Source organism: Melopsittacus undulatus, chromosome Z (genome assembly GCF_012275295.1).
Source record: "Melopsittacus undulatus isolate bMelUnd1 chromosome Z, bMelUnd1.mat.Z, whole genome shotgun sequence".
Lineage (NCBI taxonomy): Eukaryota > Metazoa > Chordata > Aves > Psittaciformes > Psittaculidae > Melopsittacus > Melopsittacus undulatus.
This window is the reverse complement of record NC_047557.1, coordinates 68,712,637-68,734,049: the sequence shown is the minus strand read 5'-3', so window position 1 is coordinate 68,734,049 and position 21,413 is coordinate 68,712,637. Positions and strand designations below refer to the sequence as shown.

Genomic DNA, 21,413 nt, shown 5'->3' with positions numbered 1-21,413 from the left:
AACCAAATCACAACACTTTTACATTGTATGGATAGACTTAAAACCGAAACTTAAGTCCTAGTACTCGTCTTGACCAAATTAGTAGGGTTTCCAAGGTAGATTTTATCCTTTACCATCACCAGAGAATTAGCATTCCCTCATTGTTTCTTTCCCTCATTCTAATAATGGTCTACAGTTATATTCAATATACAGTAACTCAACCATCACTTGCCTTTTTTACTATCACATTTATTCATTTTAAACAGCCTACCTGACACCTGACCTCCTTAGTAGGTAAATTCTTCTTTTTATTAGGCACAATGTACTCGATCCAGAAAATCTTACTTAGAAATTTGAAGAGAGGGCTTAAACTGATACAAAGTCCTGAAGTACAATTTGATCTATACAACCTCACTATTGCCACATCACATAACTGACTGACTGTCAAGATCTGTAGAACTGGATACACATTCCCGTAAGTACTGGACCTTCTGAAACAATGCTGTAGCAATCGGAACATGATAGGTGAAAAGAATACCCCTCTGCATATTTAAATCAGTGGTATTGACATCTTATTACAAGTCAAAGAACTGTCACAAATGTGTATGTAACCATTTTTCATTAAAATGGACATTAATGTCCTATTTTAAATTTTACCCAAAAAAGTAATTGTAAGGGGATAATGCTACAGTGCCTATTCCTTTATTAATCACTAGTACTACAAAAAAGTGGCAAGAAAAAATATCTGAGTTCTATATTATGCCTCCAAGCAGACAGCTGGACAGTTGGGATGTTCAAATCTTCAGTGCATACATAAATCTTGAGATTAAAAAGACATACCTTTAATGAGCATTTTTCCAAGGGAAAAGGATATTCTTTGACATAAACACTTAATCTGAGGGCACAAGGATGAACAATCTCTTGTGTTTGGATTGTTGGGGGCTTTCTGCTAATCAAAATCAATTTTCTTCACACAGCAATACCATTTTATTGAGCAATTTGAGGGGAATTCTTCTATGGATAGTCACACTTTTCTTTAATTCTTAATTTTATAGCTCAACAAAGAATGCTCAGCTTGAGCAGAATTTAAACTTGGAATTGAGCTTCAGCAGGCAAAATGTTTTAACTGAAAAAGGAATACTTAACGTGATAATAAAACAGATGATGCAAATAATAGGCAAAGGGCTTAAAAATATGAAATAAAAATAAAAGAAATGAGAAAGAACAGTTAAGCAAATCGTATACTACTCATATACACAACCTTGTTGAAATGACTAAATATTGATTCAGTGTTAAAACTGTATGAGACAGTGTAATAAAAGCATTTACATTTCAAAGTGAGTATAATTAGATGATTGAGATTAGAATGGAACACAGTACTGGTCCCTTCCTCTTAGTCCCACTTAAGAGACAGAAAATTGACAGCGCAGGATGTAAAGGCTTTCTGAGGAGATTGGCTATTGAAATGTACTGAAAGAGAATTGTTTCAGTGTGAATGACAGATGCAAAAGAACCACTTGGATCACAAAATGTTTTTCGACAAAGAAATTTTGAAAAACAGAGCTTCAGATACTTTTGTTGGTTGGTTTAAATGAAATTTTACAGAGGTTAATATATTTAAAGATTCAGAGATTATCATAATATTTGTGTGCGTGAAAGTTATGGCATTCATAAGACTTCTCTTTTGATTACTGGAACTTGTAATATTAAAATATGTGCAAGGCTAAACAAGAAGCTAGAGCATTTGAAAACTACCAAAAATGGGGGAAGGGGAAAATACACCTGATTTGAGACTGTGTTTAGGATAAATTTCATATACCTTAGATGATAAAAAATTGTTACTACCATTCCGATGACAGGTAATTTTTCAGTGTTGATGTATTAACTCCTATGAATATTTAGCTGTTATTGAAGGGTCTCCCACTAATTATTTTTCTTTTTTTTTTCTGTTCGCCACATGTTTCAGCAATTCATGTAGAGATACACTTCCTTAACAGTCATAGAACAGAATTATGGAATCATTTATGTTGGAACAGACCTTTCAGATTGAGTCCAAACCTAACACTTCCAAGTGTACCTCTAAACAATTCATAGAAGATAGATACTCTTCAGAACTACAGCCAAATTATTTCTGAAATAATGTGCTTATAAGAACTTAATGAGCTTTAAATTCACATCTTTTGCTAATTAAGCTTCATTTTCTTGACACTCTGTGTATATGTGCCTTCAGGGAATAAACATCTCTCTGATGTAAGCCCCCCAAAGCACATGTGTGATCACAGGAAATAAAAAAAAGCAACCTGAAAAAACTATAAATCACATTCTTTCTATTATTATTATTATAATATCAATATAATTTATAAACTACTTTTAAAAAAATCACATCCATTAATTTTTAGTTAAGAGCTGAAGTAACTGAACTATATTACTGAGATATACTGCATTCCTAAACAATAATCATACATGGTTTAAAGAACCGGAAAATGATTGAATGGTTTCAGAAGACACTATTTTCCCGTAGACTGATCTAACATTCTGTACATTCACAAATTCCATTTTTTTTACAATACTGCAGAACACCGAGCCCCATTGCTTGAATAAGAAATAAATGTTAAAAACCTGTCTTATAACCACAGATTTAATTTGCATCACTTATAAAAAAAAAAATTGGAAAAGTCCATTTTGAAGAGCGCACGTGTTTGTAAAAAAATATGCCTGAGAAGAGCATTGAAAACATAATCAAAGAAAAAATTTATTTAATAGATTCCTTTGCTTTGTATTGTAGCATAGCAAAATACAATAGGAAGTGAATTACTTTTGCATTAAAGCTGCTATTTCTTCCATGACTGTTAATATTTTTTTTTCATATAGCACACATACTTTTTTACAAGTTATGCTACGAAAACAAACATACTGTCCTCCTTTCTAACATTGAGATCCATTGTGGAAGAGCTACTTTCATACACAAATAATGAGCACATACAGTACTCACTTCACAAGATTTATTTCCAATTTAAAAATCCCAGAAGTTGCTGCTGGATTACAGTATCACTGATTCTTTCTTTGTGTTATTTATTCAAGCATATTCAGAAAATTTTGGAAAGTTTTGTGCACTCACAGAGTGTGGAGAGTATTGCTAAAGACTGGCTACGTGAACGAGGACATAGAGAAAGCGACATGTTACAGCTGATTCAGCTCAGACGGAAAAATACAGGGAAACAAAGTAAACGTATCTCGGTGATGAATTCCCGTATGATGAAGAAAGCTGTGGGTAAAGAAGCAAAAGTAGCAGTGCAAGCAAGAGGAAAGGAAACTGGGATGTGTTAAGACACAATAAGGAACTGTTAGCAAGATTTGGAGACCAGGTTCTCATTCGCTTAATGTAACCAATTGTATCTTAGTTGCTGCATGCTGTCCTGTACATGTATCCACTAATACAGCAAGCTATTGATTATGTATCCAATATTAATACAGCCATTTATTGTGTATGTATCAAAGTATAATATACTAAGCTATTGTAAGCAGACACAGGCATTCTTAGCCAATGAATGATTGTTACTATGCTACAGGCAGTAGAAAAAACACTGTATATAAACACTGTAAACCCTGGCAATAAACGAGACTTCTAAAGCACTGCTCGTGTCTTCCTTGGACTTTTAAAGCACTGCTCGTGTTTCCCAGCACTCTGCGACAACAGAGCACTGAAACCCTTTCAACTATGCATTCAGTCTCTCTGCACTGCTGTTTTTACTTCATTGCAACTCGAAAGAAACTGCAGTTGCATAGTTAGAAATTGCAGAGGTAAAACATCAAATTTTAAAAAATGATTAAAAAGTACCTCTTAGGAGGGACACTATTAACTTCATTCAACAAAACGATCAGCTTTAGTTTGACAAGATGTTAAAAAGGTTCTCGTACACAATCTGTAGCACCTCATCCTTTAAAGCACCAACCCAATCCTCATGAAGAATCTTCCAGAATTCCTATGTTCAGAAATCTGTGATGGCTTTTTCCTATGACTGGCAGACTATCACTTAAAAGGACAGCTTATTAAATTCGGATAGACTCAAATAAATCATATGCCAGCTTATGAAATACAGTTCATTACATAAATTGATTAAAAAACTGTTTTCTCTAGATCTTGTCAAAGATCAATCATGTTCCTAGTTAGGACGCACGATAACTTTAAGTTTAGAAGGCATGCTAAAATATTACTACTAAAAAAAGTGCATAAAGCAGAGCACTATGGGTCAAAACAAAGTAGTTACTAAAGAAAAGAACCATACAGTACCTTTAGAAAAGGCTCTTGTAAAATCAACCCTGTCATATGTAGATTATCATTAAATATCTGTCAAGTTGATAATGCCTGCACTGAATGAGTCATAAATATTTGCTCTATACATCAGAATTTTTATTGACTTCATACTGGCCACCAACTCAGACACAGGCGTGACTGAGTTAGATTGGACATGTCTGCAGGGTAACAATTATGAGATAAACAAAGAGTAAAGATCACATTATTCCAAAAAAATAATTCTTAGATAAAATACCTTCATGTACAAGTGATTAGAAGAATAAATTAGAACTTTTTTTTCTATCAAGATGCTGCCCAAGGATTCACAGATATTTAGATAAAAATGTCATAAACTTTATCAGACATAGTTTGTCACAGGACATGGTGTAGAAGCTATACTGCTTACATCTACTGCTACAAAGCAATTAGTCTTGTTTTTATCTGACAACGCAAAGGAAGAAGTTAAGGAAGTGGCGTGGAAATAAAACTTGTCTATATGTTGATATTTGCTAATACCATCTGTTAAAATTCTAGTACAAGTGCAACTATTAAACTGCTGAGAGGCAACTCCCACAAGAGGGAAAGAGAATACCACCAGTTTTGTGGCCACAGGTATTCAATGAAAAAATGACTACTTCACTGGTTAGCATATAAAGTTTCTTTATTAGGGTCAGCACATAGTTAATGAAGAAAAATTACTCATCTGGTTATTCTGTCTTTAACGTAATTAGTTAATGTGAACAGGTACTTTGCACATTTACATCTATTTTCACACTTAAAGGAAAAGAAGAAAGTGAAAAGAAAAAACAAGTAGCTCTTGAGAAACAAGGATGTAAAGAGTGAACAAAGGGAGAAAACAAGAAAAAAAATTAACATAGGGAAAGGCAAGTAAATAATAAAGCAAGTCAAAAAAAAAGATGAAACAAAGAAACAGTAATTGCAGATGTACTGAAAACAGAAGGTAAAAACTACACTATACCCACAACATATTCCTCCCTCTTCCACGGAAACAAAGTTGATAAATGTTAGTGTAATTTTTCTAATGTCACAGAACAGATCATTCAGACCTTTTGTGACACTGACACATTACAGCTACAAAGCAAAATAAAACATTCTAGGCCATGAGAACAAAACACTGGTTTCAACTGGGAGTTTAACTGTGAATTGCATATACACACTCCTTCTTTCCCTTTCTCTTTCCCAATAATGATTACTTGCATGAGGTGAATTTTTCGTAATTTACAATAACTTCGTAATTTACAATAACTTTAAGGTAAAAAGTTATTAAGGTAAAAAGTTATTAAGGTAAAAAGTGTGATAACATGGTTTTGCTCAAGAAGCAAATTTGTTTGAATGTCACTATATTCAGTAGAAAAATAATGAAAGTATGTCCTGAATGCTTCTTCTTTTTCTATAATTCACGACATTTTCACTACATGACCCACATTTAGCTATTAAAAATCTCTGTGTTTCAGCACTGCTGTAATTCAGAATTTTCAAGTGCAGTACTTTAAAGAGAACTTACATTACTAGGGGAAAAAGCCAGTATCCATCATAGTATAAACTTAGCCTAGCTGATACCTATGGTTTGGCAATAGTCAAACACACAAATGACCAGCAAAAAGACCAACAAAAATACTTACATTGGTGAGGTGAATGACTCCTTTCGATGTTACAGAGCAGCCCATGAAACCAACATACTGTAGTTCTGGACAATGTTCAGCAAAAGCTTTCACTGACTGATCTGTCACCTGTGGAAAAGATACACAGATAACAGTTGAATAGCTGATACAAGCACATACTTAACACAGTCTAAGCAGTTTCTCTGTAACATTGGCAAGCTGTTCATTAATAGTTTTATTATTACTATCACTGTTATTATTTATTTCAAGCGTTTGAGAGAAAGCACTAAGTATGCATACACATCTATACATCTATATCTTGTTATCACAGAACTCAAAAGCAAAACAAGTTTTGAAATATCTACTCCACAACTTAGCCTCATATGAATACATACATAGGAACTTTACACCTGCCATGTGTCACGGTTTAAAACTCAAATCGCACAGCTCGTTGACTCACTCCACCCCCTTGCTCCCCCAAATCCTGGAGAGTTGGGGAGGAGAATCCAAACAATGTAGCCCCCATGGGTTGAGATAAGAACAGTTTAATAACTAAGGTATAATACAAATCACTACTGCTACTGCTATTAATAATAATAATGATAAAGGAAATAACAAGCGAAGAGAATACAACACCTCACTGGCCACCGACCCATAACTCACTCCACCCTGCCCGACCGAGCACCGACCGATACATCCTCCATCCCTCAGAGCTCCAGCCCTTCCAGGTAACTCCCAGTTACATCCTGGGCATGACGTGCTATGGCATGAAATACCTCTTTGGCTAGCCTGGGTCAGGTGTCCTGTCTCTCCTTCATCCCAGCCTCCCCTTCTCCCTGGCAGAGCATGAGGCTCACAAAGTCCTTGGACAAACCAAACATTTGAGCAGTAACTCAAAACATACATGCTATCAGCAACCATTCCCAGCCTGAAAGTCAAAACACAGCACTGCACCAGCTACCAAGAAGGAGAAAAAATTACTGCTACTGCTGAACCCAGGACACTGTGCTGTGAATCACCTTTATTCACAGTTCACACCTGCCTAACATGTCACTTCACTGTTCATACAGAAATATTTTGCATTCTAAATAAAATGTGTAAAAAAATGGTTTCGGTAAAAGTTACTAGAATATATATAGATATAAATAAATAGTTTACAGATTAGCAGCAAAACTTTTCAGTGCTCGTTAGATATGCATCATCTACCTAGTCAGAAAAAAATTCTTCATTACCTCTGTATTTTACAGGTTTAGTAAAATTGTTTACAATTACAATTGTTAAAAGTAGTCAGACATTACCTGCATATCATTTACAATTACTGTTGTAGAAATCACCACTTTACATAGGCATTTTGCTACTGCAAAAAGCAATTCATGTTCTTAAATCTTTATGTACAAATAAAACAGCGGAGAATTGAAAACTTTCATCGGGAAACAGTGTAAAAATGTTCTCAATCAGCACTGTCACTTCACATTATTTATTACACCAGCTGTCCAGTACCTAGGAATATCTTACTTCTTTTTCATCTCCTATGTGTATTTTCACATTCTTTACTACACCAGTTGTCTAGTACCTAGGATTATATTACTTCTTTTCCAGCTCCTATGTCATTCATAGCAACTGATATTTTAGTAACATGATTCCTACACAGTCTGTAATAAAGGCCACTTGATATTCTTTCTGTTTGGTTACCTACCCAACACAGAACCATACTCTACTGCAATTGTGTTAGTTGGTGTCATGGTTTAAAACCCCACCTCAGTCTCCCGCACTACCACACACTACTTTGTTTCCCCCCACACACACATCTTCCCACTCCCGGAGGGATGGGGAGGAGAGCCGGAGGAATACAACTCCCACAGATTGAGGTAAAATCAGTCCAGCAATTTAGGTATAACACAAATCACTACTGCTACCACTAACAAATCAATGTTAGAGGAAATAAACAGGGAGAGAGAATACGATACCACCCGCCGAAAAGCGCCCAGCCTGGAAGACAGCTAACTCCTCCCCTCCCGGCCAACTTACAGTTCCCTCCCCCAGCCCAACCCAGAGAAGAGTGCTAACCCCACCCCTTCCGACCAGCTTCCAGTCCCCTCCCCGAGCAGGACGTGCTGTGGTATGGAATACCTCCCCGACTAGCCCAGACCAGGCGCCCTATCTCTCCCTCCTCCCTGGCAGAGCATGAGCTACTGCTGAACCCATGACATTATCCACCCCTTATTCCATACCATTCACGTCATGCTCAGATGCCACATTTTCAATATACCATTATATAGATATATACATATATATATGCATACACCCAGAGAGAAAGAAATCATTTCTTAATATATGGACCAATCCCTATAATGCTATTGAGTCCATTTGGTCCATGATGTTAAGTCTGTAAAAGTCTTTTGTAGCAGGAGGGTCTGTGTGCAGTGCTGGATTGTTGCCTGCTGATGTTGATCATTCCTTTACTGCAGAACTTATCTGGTTCTATCAAAGTTCATTCTCTGTTGGGACGATGGTTAGAGGGAAGTCAGGGCCAGTTGCTGGTGACCTGAAGACATCTAACTGATGGACTATAAAAATATTACACAGCAAGCAACAACGTATAATTAAGTTCATTGGCTGTTTTCCCCTAAAATCAAATCCCCTTGAGGTATACATCGGACTTCCCCAACTTCCTGCATTACCCACCAAGTATATCCAGGTCCTTGAGCAAAAGCAATCCCACGAGTGGGTTTGCCTTGGCCTGCAACAGGAGTAACCCAGACTGTCTTCCCTAGCAAATTCCTCATGTGCACTACAGGAACCTTGTCCCCCTCTACAATATGTAAAAGTTCTGACTGGGCTGGGCCAGCCCTGTTAGCAGATCCTCTGGTGTTGACCAACCAAGTGGCTTTTGGTAAATGTGTATCCCAAGGCTTGAAAGTTCCCCCACCCATTGCTCTCAGTGTAGTTTTTAACAGCCCATTGTACCGTTCAATTTTCCCAGAGGCTGGTGCATGGTAAGGGATGTGATATACCCACTCAATGCCATGTTCTTTGGCCCAAGTGCCTATAAGGTTGTTCCGAAAATGAGTCCCATTGTCTGACTCAATTCTCTCTGGGGTGCCATGTCACCACAAAATCTGTTTCTCAAGGCCCAGGATAGTGTTCCGGGCAGTGGTGTGGGGCACAGCATATGTTTCCAGCCATCCTGTGGTTGTTTCCACCATGGTAAGCACATAGCGCTTGCCTTGGCGGGTTGGGGGGAGTGTGATATAGTCAATTTGCCAGGCCTCCCCATATTTATACTTCAGCCATCGTCCTCCATACCAAAGAGGCTTTAACCGTTTAGCTTGTTCAATTGCAGCACATGTCTCACACTCATGAATAACCTGGGCGATAGTGTCCATTGTTAAGTCCACCCCTCGATCACGAGCCCATTTGTACGCTGCGTCTCTGCCCTGATGGCCTGAAGTGTCATGGGCCCACCGGGCCAAAAATAATTCGCCTTTATGTTGCCAATCTAAGTCCATCTGAGCTACTTCAATCTTAGCAGCTTTATCCACTTGTTGGTTATTGTGGTGTTCCTCAGTGGCCTGACTCTTAGGTATGTAGGCATCTACATGGCGTACCCTCACCACCAGCTTCTGCACCCAGGCAGCGATATCTTGCCATAATGCAGCAGCCCAGATGGGTTTACCTCTGCGTTGCCAGTTGCTCTGCTTCCATTGCTGCAACCACCCCCACGGGGCATTTGCCAACATCCATGAGTCAGTATAGATATAGAGTACTGCCCACCTTTCTCGCTCAGCAATGTCCAGGGCCAGCTGGATAGCTTTCACCTCGGCAAGCTGACTCGATTCACCCTCTCTTTCAGCAGTTTCAGCAACTTGTCATTGAGGACTCCATACAGCTGCCTTCCATCTCCGATGCTTTCCCACAATACGGCGGGACCCATCAGTGAACAAGGCATACTGCTTTTCACTTTCTGACAATTTATTATATGGTGGTGCCTCTTCGGCACGCATCACCTCCTCCTCTGGTGACATTCCAAAATCTTTGCCCTCTGGCCAGTCCATGATGACTTCCAGAATGCCTGGATGACTGGGATTTCCTATCCGACCTCGCTGTGTAATTAGTGCAGCCCATTTACTCCAAGTAGCATCAGTTGCATGATGTGTAGAGGAGACCCTGCCTTTGAACATCCAGCCCAGCACTGGCAAGCGGGGTGCCAAAAGGAGCTGTGCTTCAGTGCCAATCACTTCCGAAGCAGCTCAAACCCCTTCATAAGCTGCCAATATCTCTTTCTCCGTTGGGGTATAGGTGGCCTCCGAGCCTTTGTATCCCCGACTCCAAAAACCAAGGGGTCGACCTCGAGTCTCCCCTGGAGTTTTCTGCCAGAGGCTCCAGGTAGGACCATTCTCCCCAGCTCCGGTGTACAGTACATCTTCACATCTGGACCGGTCCGGACTGGTCCAAGGGCCACTGCCTGAACTATCTCGCGTTTAATTTGCTCGAAGGCTTGTTGTTGCTCAGGACCCCATTTGAAATCATTCTTTTTCCAGGTCACATGATAAGAGAGGACTTACGATTGAACTCTGATTTGGAATGTGCATTCTCCAGAACCCCACAGCACCCAAGAAAGCTTGTGTTTCTTTCTTATCAGTTAGTGGAGACATTGCTGTTATCATATTGATTACTTCTGCAGGGATATGTCTATGTCCATCTTGCCATTTTATTCCCAAAAATTGAATTTCCCGTGCAGGTCCCTTGACTTTACTCCGTTTTATGGCAAAACCAGCTTTCAGCAGGATTTGGATTCTTTCCCTCCCTTTCTCAAAAACTTCTTCTGCTGTATCACCCCACACAATAATGTCATCGATGTATTGCAAGTGTTCTGGAGCTTGCCCCTGTTCCAGTGCAGTCTGGATCAGTCCGTGGCAGATGGTGGGGCTGTGTTTCCACCCCTGGGGCAGTCGGTTCCAAGTGAACTGGACACCCCTCCAAGTAAAAGCGAACTGTGGCCTGCACTCTGCTGACAAAGGAATTGAGAAAAATGCATTGGCAATATCAATCGTGGCATACCACTTGGCTGCCTTTGTCTATAGTAGTCCACTTGGCCAAACGACTCATAACATCATCCTTGTGTGGGAACCTTTCTTTCACAGCTGCCAAAAGCCGCCTCCAAAGACTGAGGGACTTTTTCTCTCTTGCAATTGCTTTGTCAATTCCCCCTTCTCTAGCAAGTGATCCCAGCTGCTTGGCTTCTGTACTTGCTAGTTCATGACCATCGGCCCCATTATCCCAACATCGGAGCAACCAGGTGATGATGTGCTTCCCTGGTTGACGGGTGAAATCTTTTTGCATATTTCGCAGCTCAGTTGAGGTCCGAGATCGAGAAGTCACATCTTCTTCTTCGTCGTGTGATGATGACCCCTGATCAGATACTAGACCAGGTAGTGGATGCATAGTTTCTTCATCCTGCCTCTTCCTTCTTGCCTCCTTTCTGCTTTTTCTCTTGTGTACAGGAGCAACCGATATTGGTACGAATTGGTCCTCTGGTTCAGATGCAGTGATTATCACTGTAGTTTGAGTAGCAACTGTACTTGTTGCTGGGGTAGCTGCACTGTCTGTCACAGTCCAGGGTTGAATAGCTGCTGTACTTGTTGCTGGGGTAGCGGCACTGTCTGTCACAGCTGAAGTTTGGGTAGCAACTGTACTTGCCACTGGGGATGGTGTAGCTGCTGTACTTGGAGTTGGAACAGCTGCACTGACTTCTGTGTTGCTCTCAGATCCAGGGACATTTTTTCCCTTTTGAAGGTGTTGGATAGTGTCGAACAAGGCCCTATAGGCACAGGCCAAGCCCCAGCATGTTGCCGTATTTTGTCCATCTCTGGTATGGCCAGGACGACAACACACCTCATTCAGGTGTTTTACTAATTCTTCTGGATTCTTCACTTGTTCAGGAGTAAAATTCCAAAGTACTGGAGGGGCCCACTGACCTAGGTGCTTGCCCATACTATCCCACACACCCTGCCACTCACGGCTGTCCAGCCGCTGGGAAAATCTCCTGGTCCTCCTATGTCGTCGTTTAACCCCAATACAGGACCAGACCTGACTCCGCTTAACTCTTGAAATCAGATGAAATAACTGTGGGCAAAACACACTCTGTATGTGTGCTACTATGGTGATCCCCATTGCAATCAGCATACAAGTCTCAACAGTATTAAAAGGCCATTCAAAAACTTCAAAACTCTCAAATGATGTTGTAGACCATCTGGAGAGAACACTGGGAGGACAGAAGAACATCTCCTTCACAGGTTGACCATCAGAGAAGGAGAAAAAAGATGTGAAATTGCTAAGCACTTCTATTATATACCTCCCAAAATATAAAGTTGGTGACCATCCCAGGAGCATAAAGCAGATCAGTTTCATGATCAATGCTTCTATTGTATTACAAGTCAGTAACATAAAGTACAATGAGACCAGAACCTTAGCCCAAATCCCATGATTGATAAACACGAACACAGCTAACATATATGAAAAGTAATTGGTAAAATCCTGAAACCATGAGATCAAGAGAAAAAACTGTGAGAGCCAATAAATCAGCATTGTGACAAATGACTATAAATCCTGTCAGATTTGTTGTTATCTCGTGGGTTCGAGCCCCACTTTGAGCGCCAAAAACTGTCGTGGTTTAAAACCCCACCTCAGTCTCCCGCACTACCACACACTACTTTGTTTCCCCCCACACACACATCTTCCCACTCCCGGAGGGATGGGGAGGAGAGCCGGAGGAATACAACTCCCACGGATTGAGGTAAAATCAGTCCAGCAATTAAGGTATAACACAAATCACTACTGCTACCACTAAAAAAATCAATGTTAGAGGAAATAAACAGGGAGAGAGAATACGATACCACCCGCTGAAACGAGCCCAGCCCGGAAGAGAGCTAACCCCTCCCCTCCAGGCCAATTTACAGTTCCCTCCCCCAGCCCAACCCAGCGAAGAGTGCTAACCCCTCCCCTTCCGACCAGCTTCCAGTCCCCTCCCCAAGCAGGACGTGCTGTGGTATGGAATACCTCCCCGACTAGCCCAGACCAGGCACCCTATCTCTCCCTCCTCCCTGGCAGAGCATGAGCTACAGCTGAACCCATGACATTTGGGAAGGAAAATTAATATTTCTCTATATACATATATATATACATATACATATATATATATACACATATACACACACGCAATTTCACAGGAATGGCTTCCCACAGAATAAATGTAAGATCTATAGACATACCAGATAAAAAAAACTGTAAGCTAAGCATCTGATGACAGGGTACAAAATAACATCTGTATTGAGCATTTTTGTTCTGTTTTTTGCAGGGGTGGAGAACAGTAAGAGCATGTACTAGTTTGGGATTTATTTATAAATGTGTAGCATAGTCTAATTCATTTACTATTAGTTTTCAGATATAATTTGTCACTGAATACTATAATCTGTCCTGATTTATGTATGACTCAAAAAGCCCCATAATAAAACAAGGTTTGTATGTAGAAGTATTATTTTTCATTAGACCTATCCATACAGGGGACAAAAAATGAAAAACCAAACCAGCAGGTAAGTTTCAGACATATCTGAAATAAAAGGAACAAAGCAAAATTTAAAGCTCAAGTCAGTCCCTAAGACTGAAAACAACTATTCTTCCGCTTAACTTTCTTCTGTTTTATCATCTGAAGAGTCTAGCACAGATGGCTTATACAAGTACTTGAACTTCCACATTTACACTAAAACCTGCTGGTCAGCTCACTACTTCTACTCTAAGTAGTTACCAGAAATAGTAACCTCTTTTACTGTACAGAAGTGTACATAAAGTGTTCTATGCTCCCCAGATATGGCCTGTTCTGCGGAATAAAAGGTAAGCAACTGATGGAAAAAAAAATGTGTGGAAAATTAGCAATGGCACATATTACACAATTATGCAATCTTAACACTGCTCTTTGTAATGCAATACGTAACCATATAATACATTTTCCTTAAGGACCTGTATTATAAATATGCAAAGTAACAGAATATAGAATACAGAATTTTAGAATATAAAAAACTGACATCCAGACGTGCTATAGGAACAAGTTTGACTGGAATAATCTAAAACCACATTACCATAGAAAATATATTGCAGTTCTAGAGAAGTGACCCTTGTCAACAAAGATATAGAAATTCACACCCAGTTCTTTAATGGATCACAGTACTGTTCTTCCAAGAATCTTTAATAATTGGATTGTCTAGTCGACCTTCATTGACTTTCATTCATCCTGTCTTGCTTGATGTTAGTGTTGCTTTGAAAAAGTAATATAGGATGATGAGGACAGATTTATAAGTTATGCACTAAAGCACTGTGAATGGAAAATATGCTGGGCTGGAACAAATGGCATAGATTTTGCTCCTATTAAAAAGATCTATGATAAATGAGAATTTAATAATTTTCTTTTCATGTATTGTAGCCTATAGCATATGAATTCCAGTTCTTCACTGTTTTACAGAAATACCATATTTTGATTATTCTGAGTTAGTCTTTAAGTATTTCACATTCTATTCAATAATTGAAGGAGCAAAATGGAACAGCTCTGAAGCAAATACATTAATTCAAAAAGAAAGTCTGAGGTACAACAATACAAGCCACTTAAATTATAACTAAAACAAGAATCTCAAACTGAAAAAACTCAGAGAGACAGGAATACAAATAGTGACTGCCATAGAATGAACACCATGTTCTCTTAAACAGGTGGACTGCAGTCTCAGTAAATTTAGTGTGCCACTTTTACCATGTAATATATATAAATAAAAGTATGCAAAGTATGTAAAATATTCCTCAGAAGAAAGACACATAGTAGGATAACTCCACCAGAGTAAAACATGTTCTCATGTAAGCAGAGTCAGTCTGCCATATAAGTATGCACTGCACAAGTCAGCACTAATGGTAGAAGAAACCCTTTTCTCCCAGTTCCTTACTCCATAAACCTTGATCAGACACCAGCTTAACCTCACTTATTTCTGGGTAGCACAGGAAGAGGGAAAGGGCTAGGAGGACTTAGAAAAATACAGTTTTATGTTTGAAAAGAGATATGTTTATGAACAGGTCATATGCTAATTCAGTCTTAAAACTACCTTACCTGTGCATTATTACATACTACATGTCAAGGCCCACTCAGGAATCTGCCCTGCATGGACCATGTAGCTAAGACCCTCCAAATCCGTGTTTTATATCATACTCAAACAATATGCATTTTCCCTGATCTGTTTTCCCTAAAATCCTTGCATGCAGTAAGTGACCATGATATGCAATTAGGCTAACCTCAGGCATAACTTTTGTTTTACTCTTTTACCGAAACTCCTGAAATGTATTCATTTCACAAGATACATGTGTATCACACGAAGCAAATGCATTTATCCTGGACTAACTCAGTCCACCAGCTTACAGGTGAGCCAAATTACATACAGGGATACCTACAGCCCAATACATGGATGTAACACATACAAACAAACAAACAAACAAAAACATAAATTAATGAGATTGCTCATATACAGAAAGATCTGTATCTTTCATAAACAAAAAGCATCCAGACTATCACTCTCCTATCAGCAGGAAAGACTAAATATCATTAAATAAAAATAGCAGATCACAGTGATGAAACAGTTTTGGGAGTAACTGCCTGGCTACATGCAAATATTTACATAGGTTCTTCCAGCTTAGCTTAAAATTTGTATTGCCACTGCAAAAAATGCAACCACCAACAGTTAACCATTATGCAAAGTAAAACTTGTTGAATTTATTGCATTTTGTCAAAGGGTGAAGATGGAAATAAAGGCTAGTCATTGCAAAGAAATATGATTAGATGATCCCTCTTCACCACACAGAGAAAGATGACACTGCCTCTTCACTAACAATTTTAAAATTACTTTTTTAACAAAGGGTCAAACACAATCACAATATCAGACTAGAAGCTAAATGCTAGTAAATTTTACACTACTAAACTTAAATTTAAGATTACACATATCTTCCTAGTCCACAGAGTAAGAATTTACAAGCCAATTGTTTTAATTTAACCACTTTAACCACGTTTGAGCTAAAATACAAATTCATTTTCATTTTTAAGTTCACTTCTAGAGGAGGCTGCTATACTCAGAATTATTTACTCACAGATTTAATCTTAAGATTCCACTAGATATGCTAGGGAACTCACTAGTTTCTAACCTTATTTAATAAACAAGATATTAAAACCTCATTTTAATAATACAATTTATTAACAGTAGATTACACTGTTTGATTGGCTACCATTTATCACGTTAGCTGAGGAGCAGACAGACACTCTGCCAAAATGCAGAATCAAGCTTAGGAGACAACATTAGGATATGTCCACAATATGAGAGGAAAAGATAGACAAGAGCATAAGGACTAATGTAAAGAGCTGAAAGGAGTATTCTGAAAGAAGTATTTTATGTTGTATTTACCAGCTGGCCTAATATTGTTACATTCTGGTAACATCAACTATGGCACAGAGTTATCACTACTTAGTCTTACTACTAACGACACAGCCATCAAAACAGATTAGCTCCTCTTCCAATTTTGATCTATTTTATCCCCTGAATTAATTAATACTAAATACCACACTTGCAATATATTAAGTATGAAATAATAGATAACTACAGACAACTACTATTTTCCAACTGGTTTAAAAGTTTGGGTTAGAAAATAAATCTCAAATAATATAAATTATCTCTGATTCCCATTAACACAAAGTACAGTTTGAATGTACTTACACTGAACAAGCCTATCAGCACACCATAATTTGTTGCAAAACACAAATAAAGTTGTAAAAGAAATTTTTCAGTTTATAAAATATTGCCCTTCTAGCTCCATTCCTGGCAGTTTTCAAGGCCACGTTGGATGGAGTCCTGAGTAATATGGTCTACTGCGAGGCGTCCCTGCCCATGGCAAGGGGGCTGGAACTAGATGATCTTAAGGTCCTTTCCAACCCAAACTATTCTATGATTCTATAATTCTACGAAAACTGGGTTTTTTTCTGGCTTGGCAAAAAACTGCTTCCAAAAAAACCCCTCTGCATCTTTCCTCGAACTGCACTGAGGACCAGTGTGTCCATATGTTAGGATACACAGTTAAAGCAATTTCATTTAGTATCACTCTGAACAGAAAGCAAAAAAAATGTTTCAATGCAACTGCAAGATAGGTCCATGGTTTACTTGTGTAGCCATGTAATATTTCCTCTCTGTGTAAGGAGTATATGAATCAAATATTCAACCATTATGTGACAGAAGGTGATTCTGCATCATCTACCTTTTTAGCATCCCCACAGCTATAAAAGTGTATTTCCTATTCTGTATTATGAGTAGAAAAATAACGTAAAACTTATTCAACAGAACCTGTCCACCTTAACAGATCTCATGCCCATTAAAGTATTTTTGTGAAGAAACTAACTTTTATTTTCACTTCACCTATAAAATTTGATCTTACACATGCTCATTAAAATGATGCACTCTGACACATTTATCTGTTTACCACAACTTAAGGCTTCTGAAGTGGCTGGAAGTTTATTTTACGGTATGTTTTCATGTAACTGCTTTGTGCTCACATTCTTTCCACACTAAAATGAATCCAGAAAAGCATTATTATTGTTCAGAAATACAAGAGGCCTTGTTCACACACAACCCTTGAACTACTTAGGTCATTATGCCTGTAAACTATTAAACACTGTTATTCTACTTCCTTTTGCTTTATCTCAAGACCACTGTAATTTTCGTACCTCAAAAACATTAACCGTTTAATTTTGTTCATTACTTTGATTATCTTCTGAAGGTCTCCTAAATGCCCAAATAAACCCCTCAGCTTTCTTGGTCAAGAATCTGACAAGTCCATGTTCCTTTCTTGAAAAGCACCATGATAACCATGGCATAAGCTTGCTCTCTTGTCAGATCATTATTGCATGGGCAAAACTAATCTATTATTTCTCCAATATTTTTATTCCAGGTAAGAAATTTAAACACCAACTTAGGCAACACTCTCACTGCCATCACACAATACCAACTCAGAAAAAAATAGTTTTTTTCTGGCAGTTTTTCACATGTCAAAACTTTTGTACATTAACAAAGCAACAGGGTAGTATGAACATACGGTAGTATGAACATAAGGTAGTATGAACATACTGTAACTCTCCTGTCAAAACTTACTATATGTGTTGTGGAATGCTATAGGGATAGATATGGTCCAGACTTCACTATGTCTAAATAAGTTTCCTCAGTGGAAAAAAATTATTAACAAACTGAAGTAAGCCAAAACACCGGTAAGAAGAGTGATTTATCTAACCAAAATCCCAAAACTCTCCATCTTGCCAACACATACGCGTATTCCTAGTATTCAATGCAACCAGTAGCAGAGGCTTGTGACACCTACATAGCAGTAATACATATGACAGTGGCAACACAGGCATTGTAGCCTCTAAAAGCTAATATGCACACAAAGACTGCAAATATCCGGTATTTTCTCACACCTACAAAATCATCCAGGAATCTCGAGAGATAAAATAGTATATAACCCTTGGCATCACAATTTTAAGCATTAGTAGGCATGACCAAAAAAAAAAGTAATCTTTTAAAATAATGTGAACATTTTCTCCTAAAAATTAAATACTTAGAACATATAGAAGAGCTAGAAAATGATGCAATTCTTGTTCAAATCTTCAAGTTTCAGAGATACCATACAATTTTAATGAGTAGAAATTCTTGTAGCAGTTGAAAATGTAGTGTAACATATACACACAGTACATTCTACACCATAAAACCCACTAAAGAAATCACATCATTTGGATCTGTTTTTCATGCAACTAAACCTGGGGTTTTTCACAGCTAAATCTACCCATTCCTCAACTGAAATACAATGTGACATCATGAAGCTTGTACCATCAGCTGTAACACACAACAACAACCAGAAACAATCTAAAAATTGCTACTGCACAATCTGAAAGTGGACACAATTACCAAAACCTTTCTTGCAACCCACCTTCAAGATACTTTATCAGATGGCATTCTGCACACAAAATTTACAGATTCATTACCACCTCCTCTTTCACAAGCACAAAAACGCAAGGTTTTCCAAAATTTTCTTCTATAGCTTACAGGTAGAAAAGTTCTGTCTGGCCAATCTACCAAAGTAAGTTTCACCCAGGGAACTTCACAATTCTGATTACATGAATTCTACTTGAAGCAGACGACCACCATATGTTACAAATGATGGAATCAATACATATGTTAAGGGAGGGGAGATGAAGTCTTATGTTGCAAATTATGCTCTTCAGCATGAAGCGTACTCTCTTTAACTGGTGAAATGTTTCCCCTGTCACATAGGAAATGAGAAGAAATAAAATGAGAGAATCCTACACATAGCAACAAACAGAAGTTAACATGAAGACAACAGAACTATGATTAAAACAGCACAGGTGATAGACAGCAATTTCAAAATTAGGTGGTTTTCCTTTTCTGTACTTTAATAACTACTTCTCAAGGAGAAAAGGGAAAGGGCATTTTACTGAAAAATATTAAATGATTCCTTACATAACACTTAAATCCAACTTCGTATAGCAAAGCTCACAAAATACACATATCATTTAAATGAGCATTACCATTCACTGGGATACCACATGCTTCTTAAAATCATTACACCTTGCTCAAACTTACATATTAACTTTCTTGGGTAACACACTTATTATACATTGCTTAAACAAGAAAGCAACACACAGAATGTTACTCAAATTTCAGATGTAAAGAAGATTACACACTGAATTTATTTTAATGCATCTCTTAAGGAGGACAGAGATCTTCAAACTTTTAACCAGTCTTTCAGATTTCCTTCTGATATTCTAAGATGCTAAAATGAAATTACATTCTCCCTATGAGAAATCCTTCTAAAAGAAGAGTTACACGTGCAGGCAAAAAAAGAAAAAAGAACTTTCTTGTAATAAAGAGTAATGGACATGGTATAATTTTATTACTGGCTAACAGAAAGGGCATTAGGTATTTAGTAGTAATGCTTATTTATCCTGCTCAATCTAAGTACTATAAGTCTTCAAGTTTCACTGATGAAAAATTAAGAATATTCTATATTTTTTCTTTGTATTGTTTTTTTTTGTGATCTGCCTGCATTCCTCCTAATTTAGTTTAAAATAAACTACTGATACAGAAGTCTGATCAAGTAGTACACCAACTTATTCTACCAATCTGAAGCAGAATCAGCTTTAAACCATAAAGTAGTTAAAATTTTTAAACACATCAGACATAATGAAAACACTAATAGAAAGAGGACATGATTTAAGGTAGTCCTCTAAGTTTTGCACTTGTAAGAAAGATGTTTGTTTTCATGCTTTCTTATCCACTCAGCCCTACAATAAGCAGACATATGGTCTGCTTAGCAAAGACACTAGTGTAACACATTATGATTCTCTTTAACAGCAGCTTTAGACTCTTTTTTCTATGTTTATGAATTGGTATTGAGTTCTCCAATAAATTTTATGGTAAGAAGTAAACATGCTACACCCTGTGAGAGTTATTACGTGAATGGTACTGGCCTACAATGAAAAGCTGCAGGAAAATTGGTCATTAAAATGGTAATCTTCAGCATTCACTGCTGTGATTGACTACTTCATTACAATCACAGTTTGATATCAGTAGTAACTGGTAGGAGTGATCTCCAAACATAGCAACAATAAAAAAAAAAAAAACAGCAGAAATAAAGCCTTATTATGCATATAAACAAGGACTCAGACCCAATAACACAGTTTGGTTCAAAAAAAGTTAAAATAAAATTGGTATCACATAACATACAGATACATATTCTTTCATAACACTTCAGTGGAAGTTTGATTTATAGATTTTAGCAAACTGTCATGTCTAGTCCAGAAAAGAAAACTCCTAAGTACACTTTCTCTGCGACAAAAAATTGAAAATACCACAACAGAAACAGAGCTGTGTTATTTTTAATGTTTGCACTAAGAAAACCCAAACAAAAAACCCAAAGTAAACAAAAAAATGACAAAAAACCACACACAAAAAAAAACAACCACCAAAACTTTTTCTCTGTCCTAATCACAATATCAAGGGAAACCAGTTACTTCCAAAATGCATTAAAGAGAAGGTGATTATAGCTGGTAACAATTTACCCAAATTCTTCTTAACAGACTTGCTCCTTCAGGATTTTTTTTAACAGATCTTTGCACCAAGTAGTTTGTCAGAACACAAAAATTGGGGTATTTTTTGTTGTGCTTTATTTGTTCTCATAATATGTAAAGCAGTCTTGATTTTTCCTCCCTGAAAGCTCAGCAAACAAGAAATTCATACGTGTTGTTTGCTAAGACAATTATATGTAGTCTATTTGGTTGGTATAAATTACATTACTAATTTTGACCTACCAGAGTTAAGTCTGAAGAGGTCATCTGGTTGCATATGGCAAAAGAAACAGAAAATTCGTAACAATAAACA

The 21,413-nt window shown here is 37.7% G+C and overlaps 1 protein-coding gene across 2 annotated transcripts in view; it reads right to left on the bottom strand.

The window, feature by feature from the left end:
• Positions 1–21,413, bottom strand: part of FBXL17 (F-box and leucine rich repeat protein 17) — a 284,908-nt gene that overhangs the window by 195,915 nt on the left and 67,580 nt on the right. For both annotated transcript variants that reach the window (XM_034073124.1, XM_034073123.1), the window contains exon 5: positions 5,917–6,024. In XM_034073124.1, the coding sequence (XP_033929015.1) occupies positions 5,917–6,024 (108 nt within the window). The remainder of the gene's footprint in view (positions 1–5,916; positions 6,025–21,413) is intronic.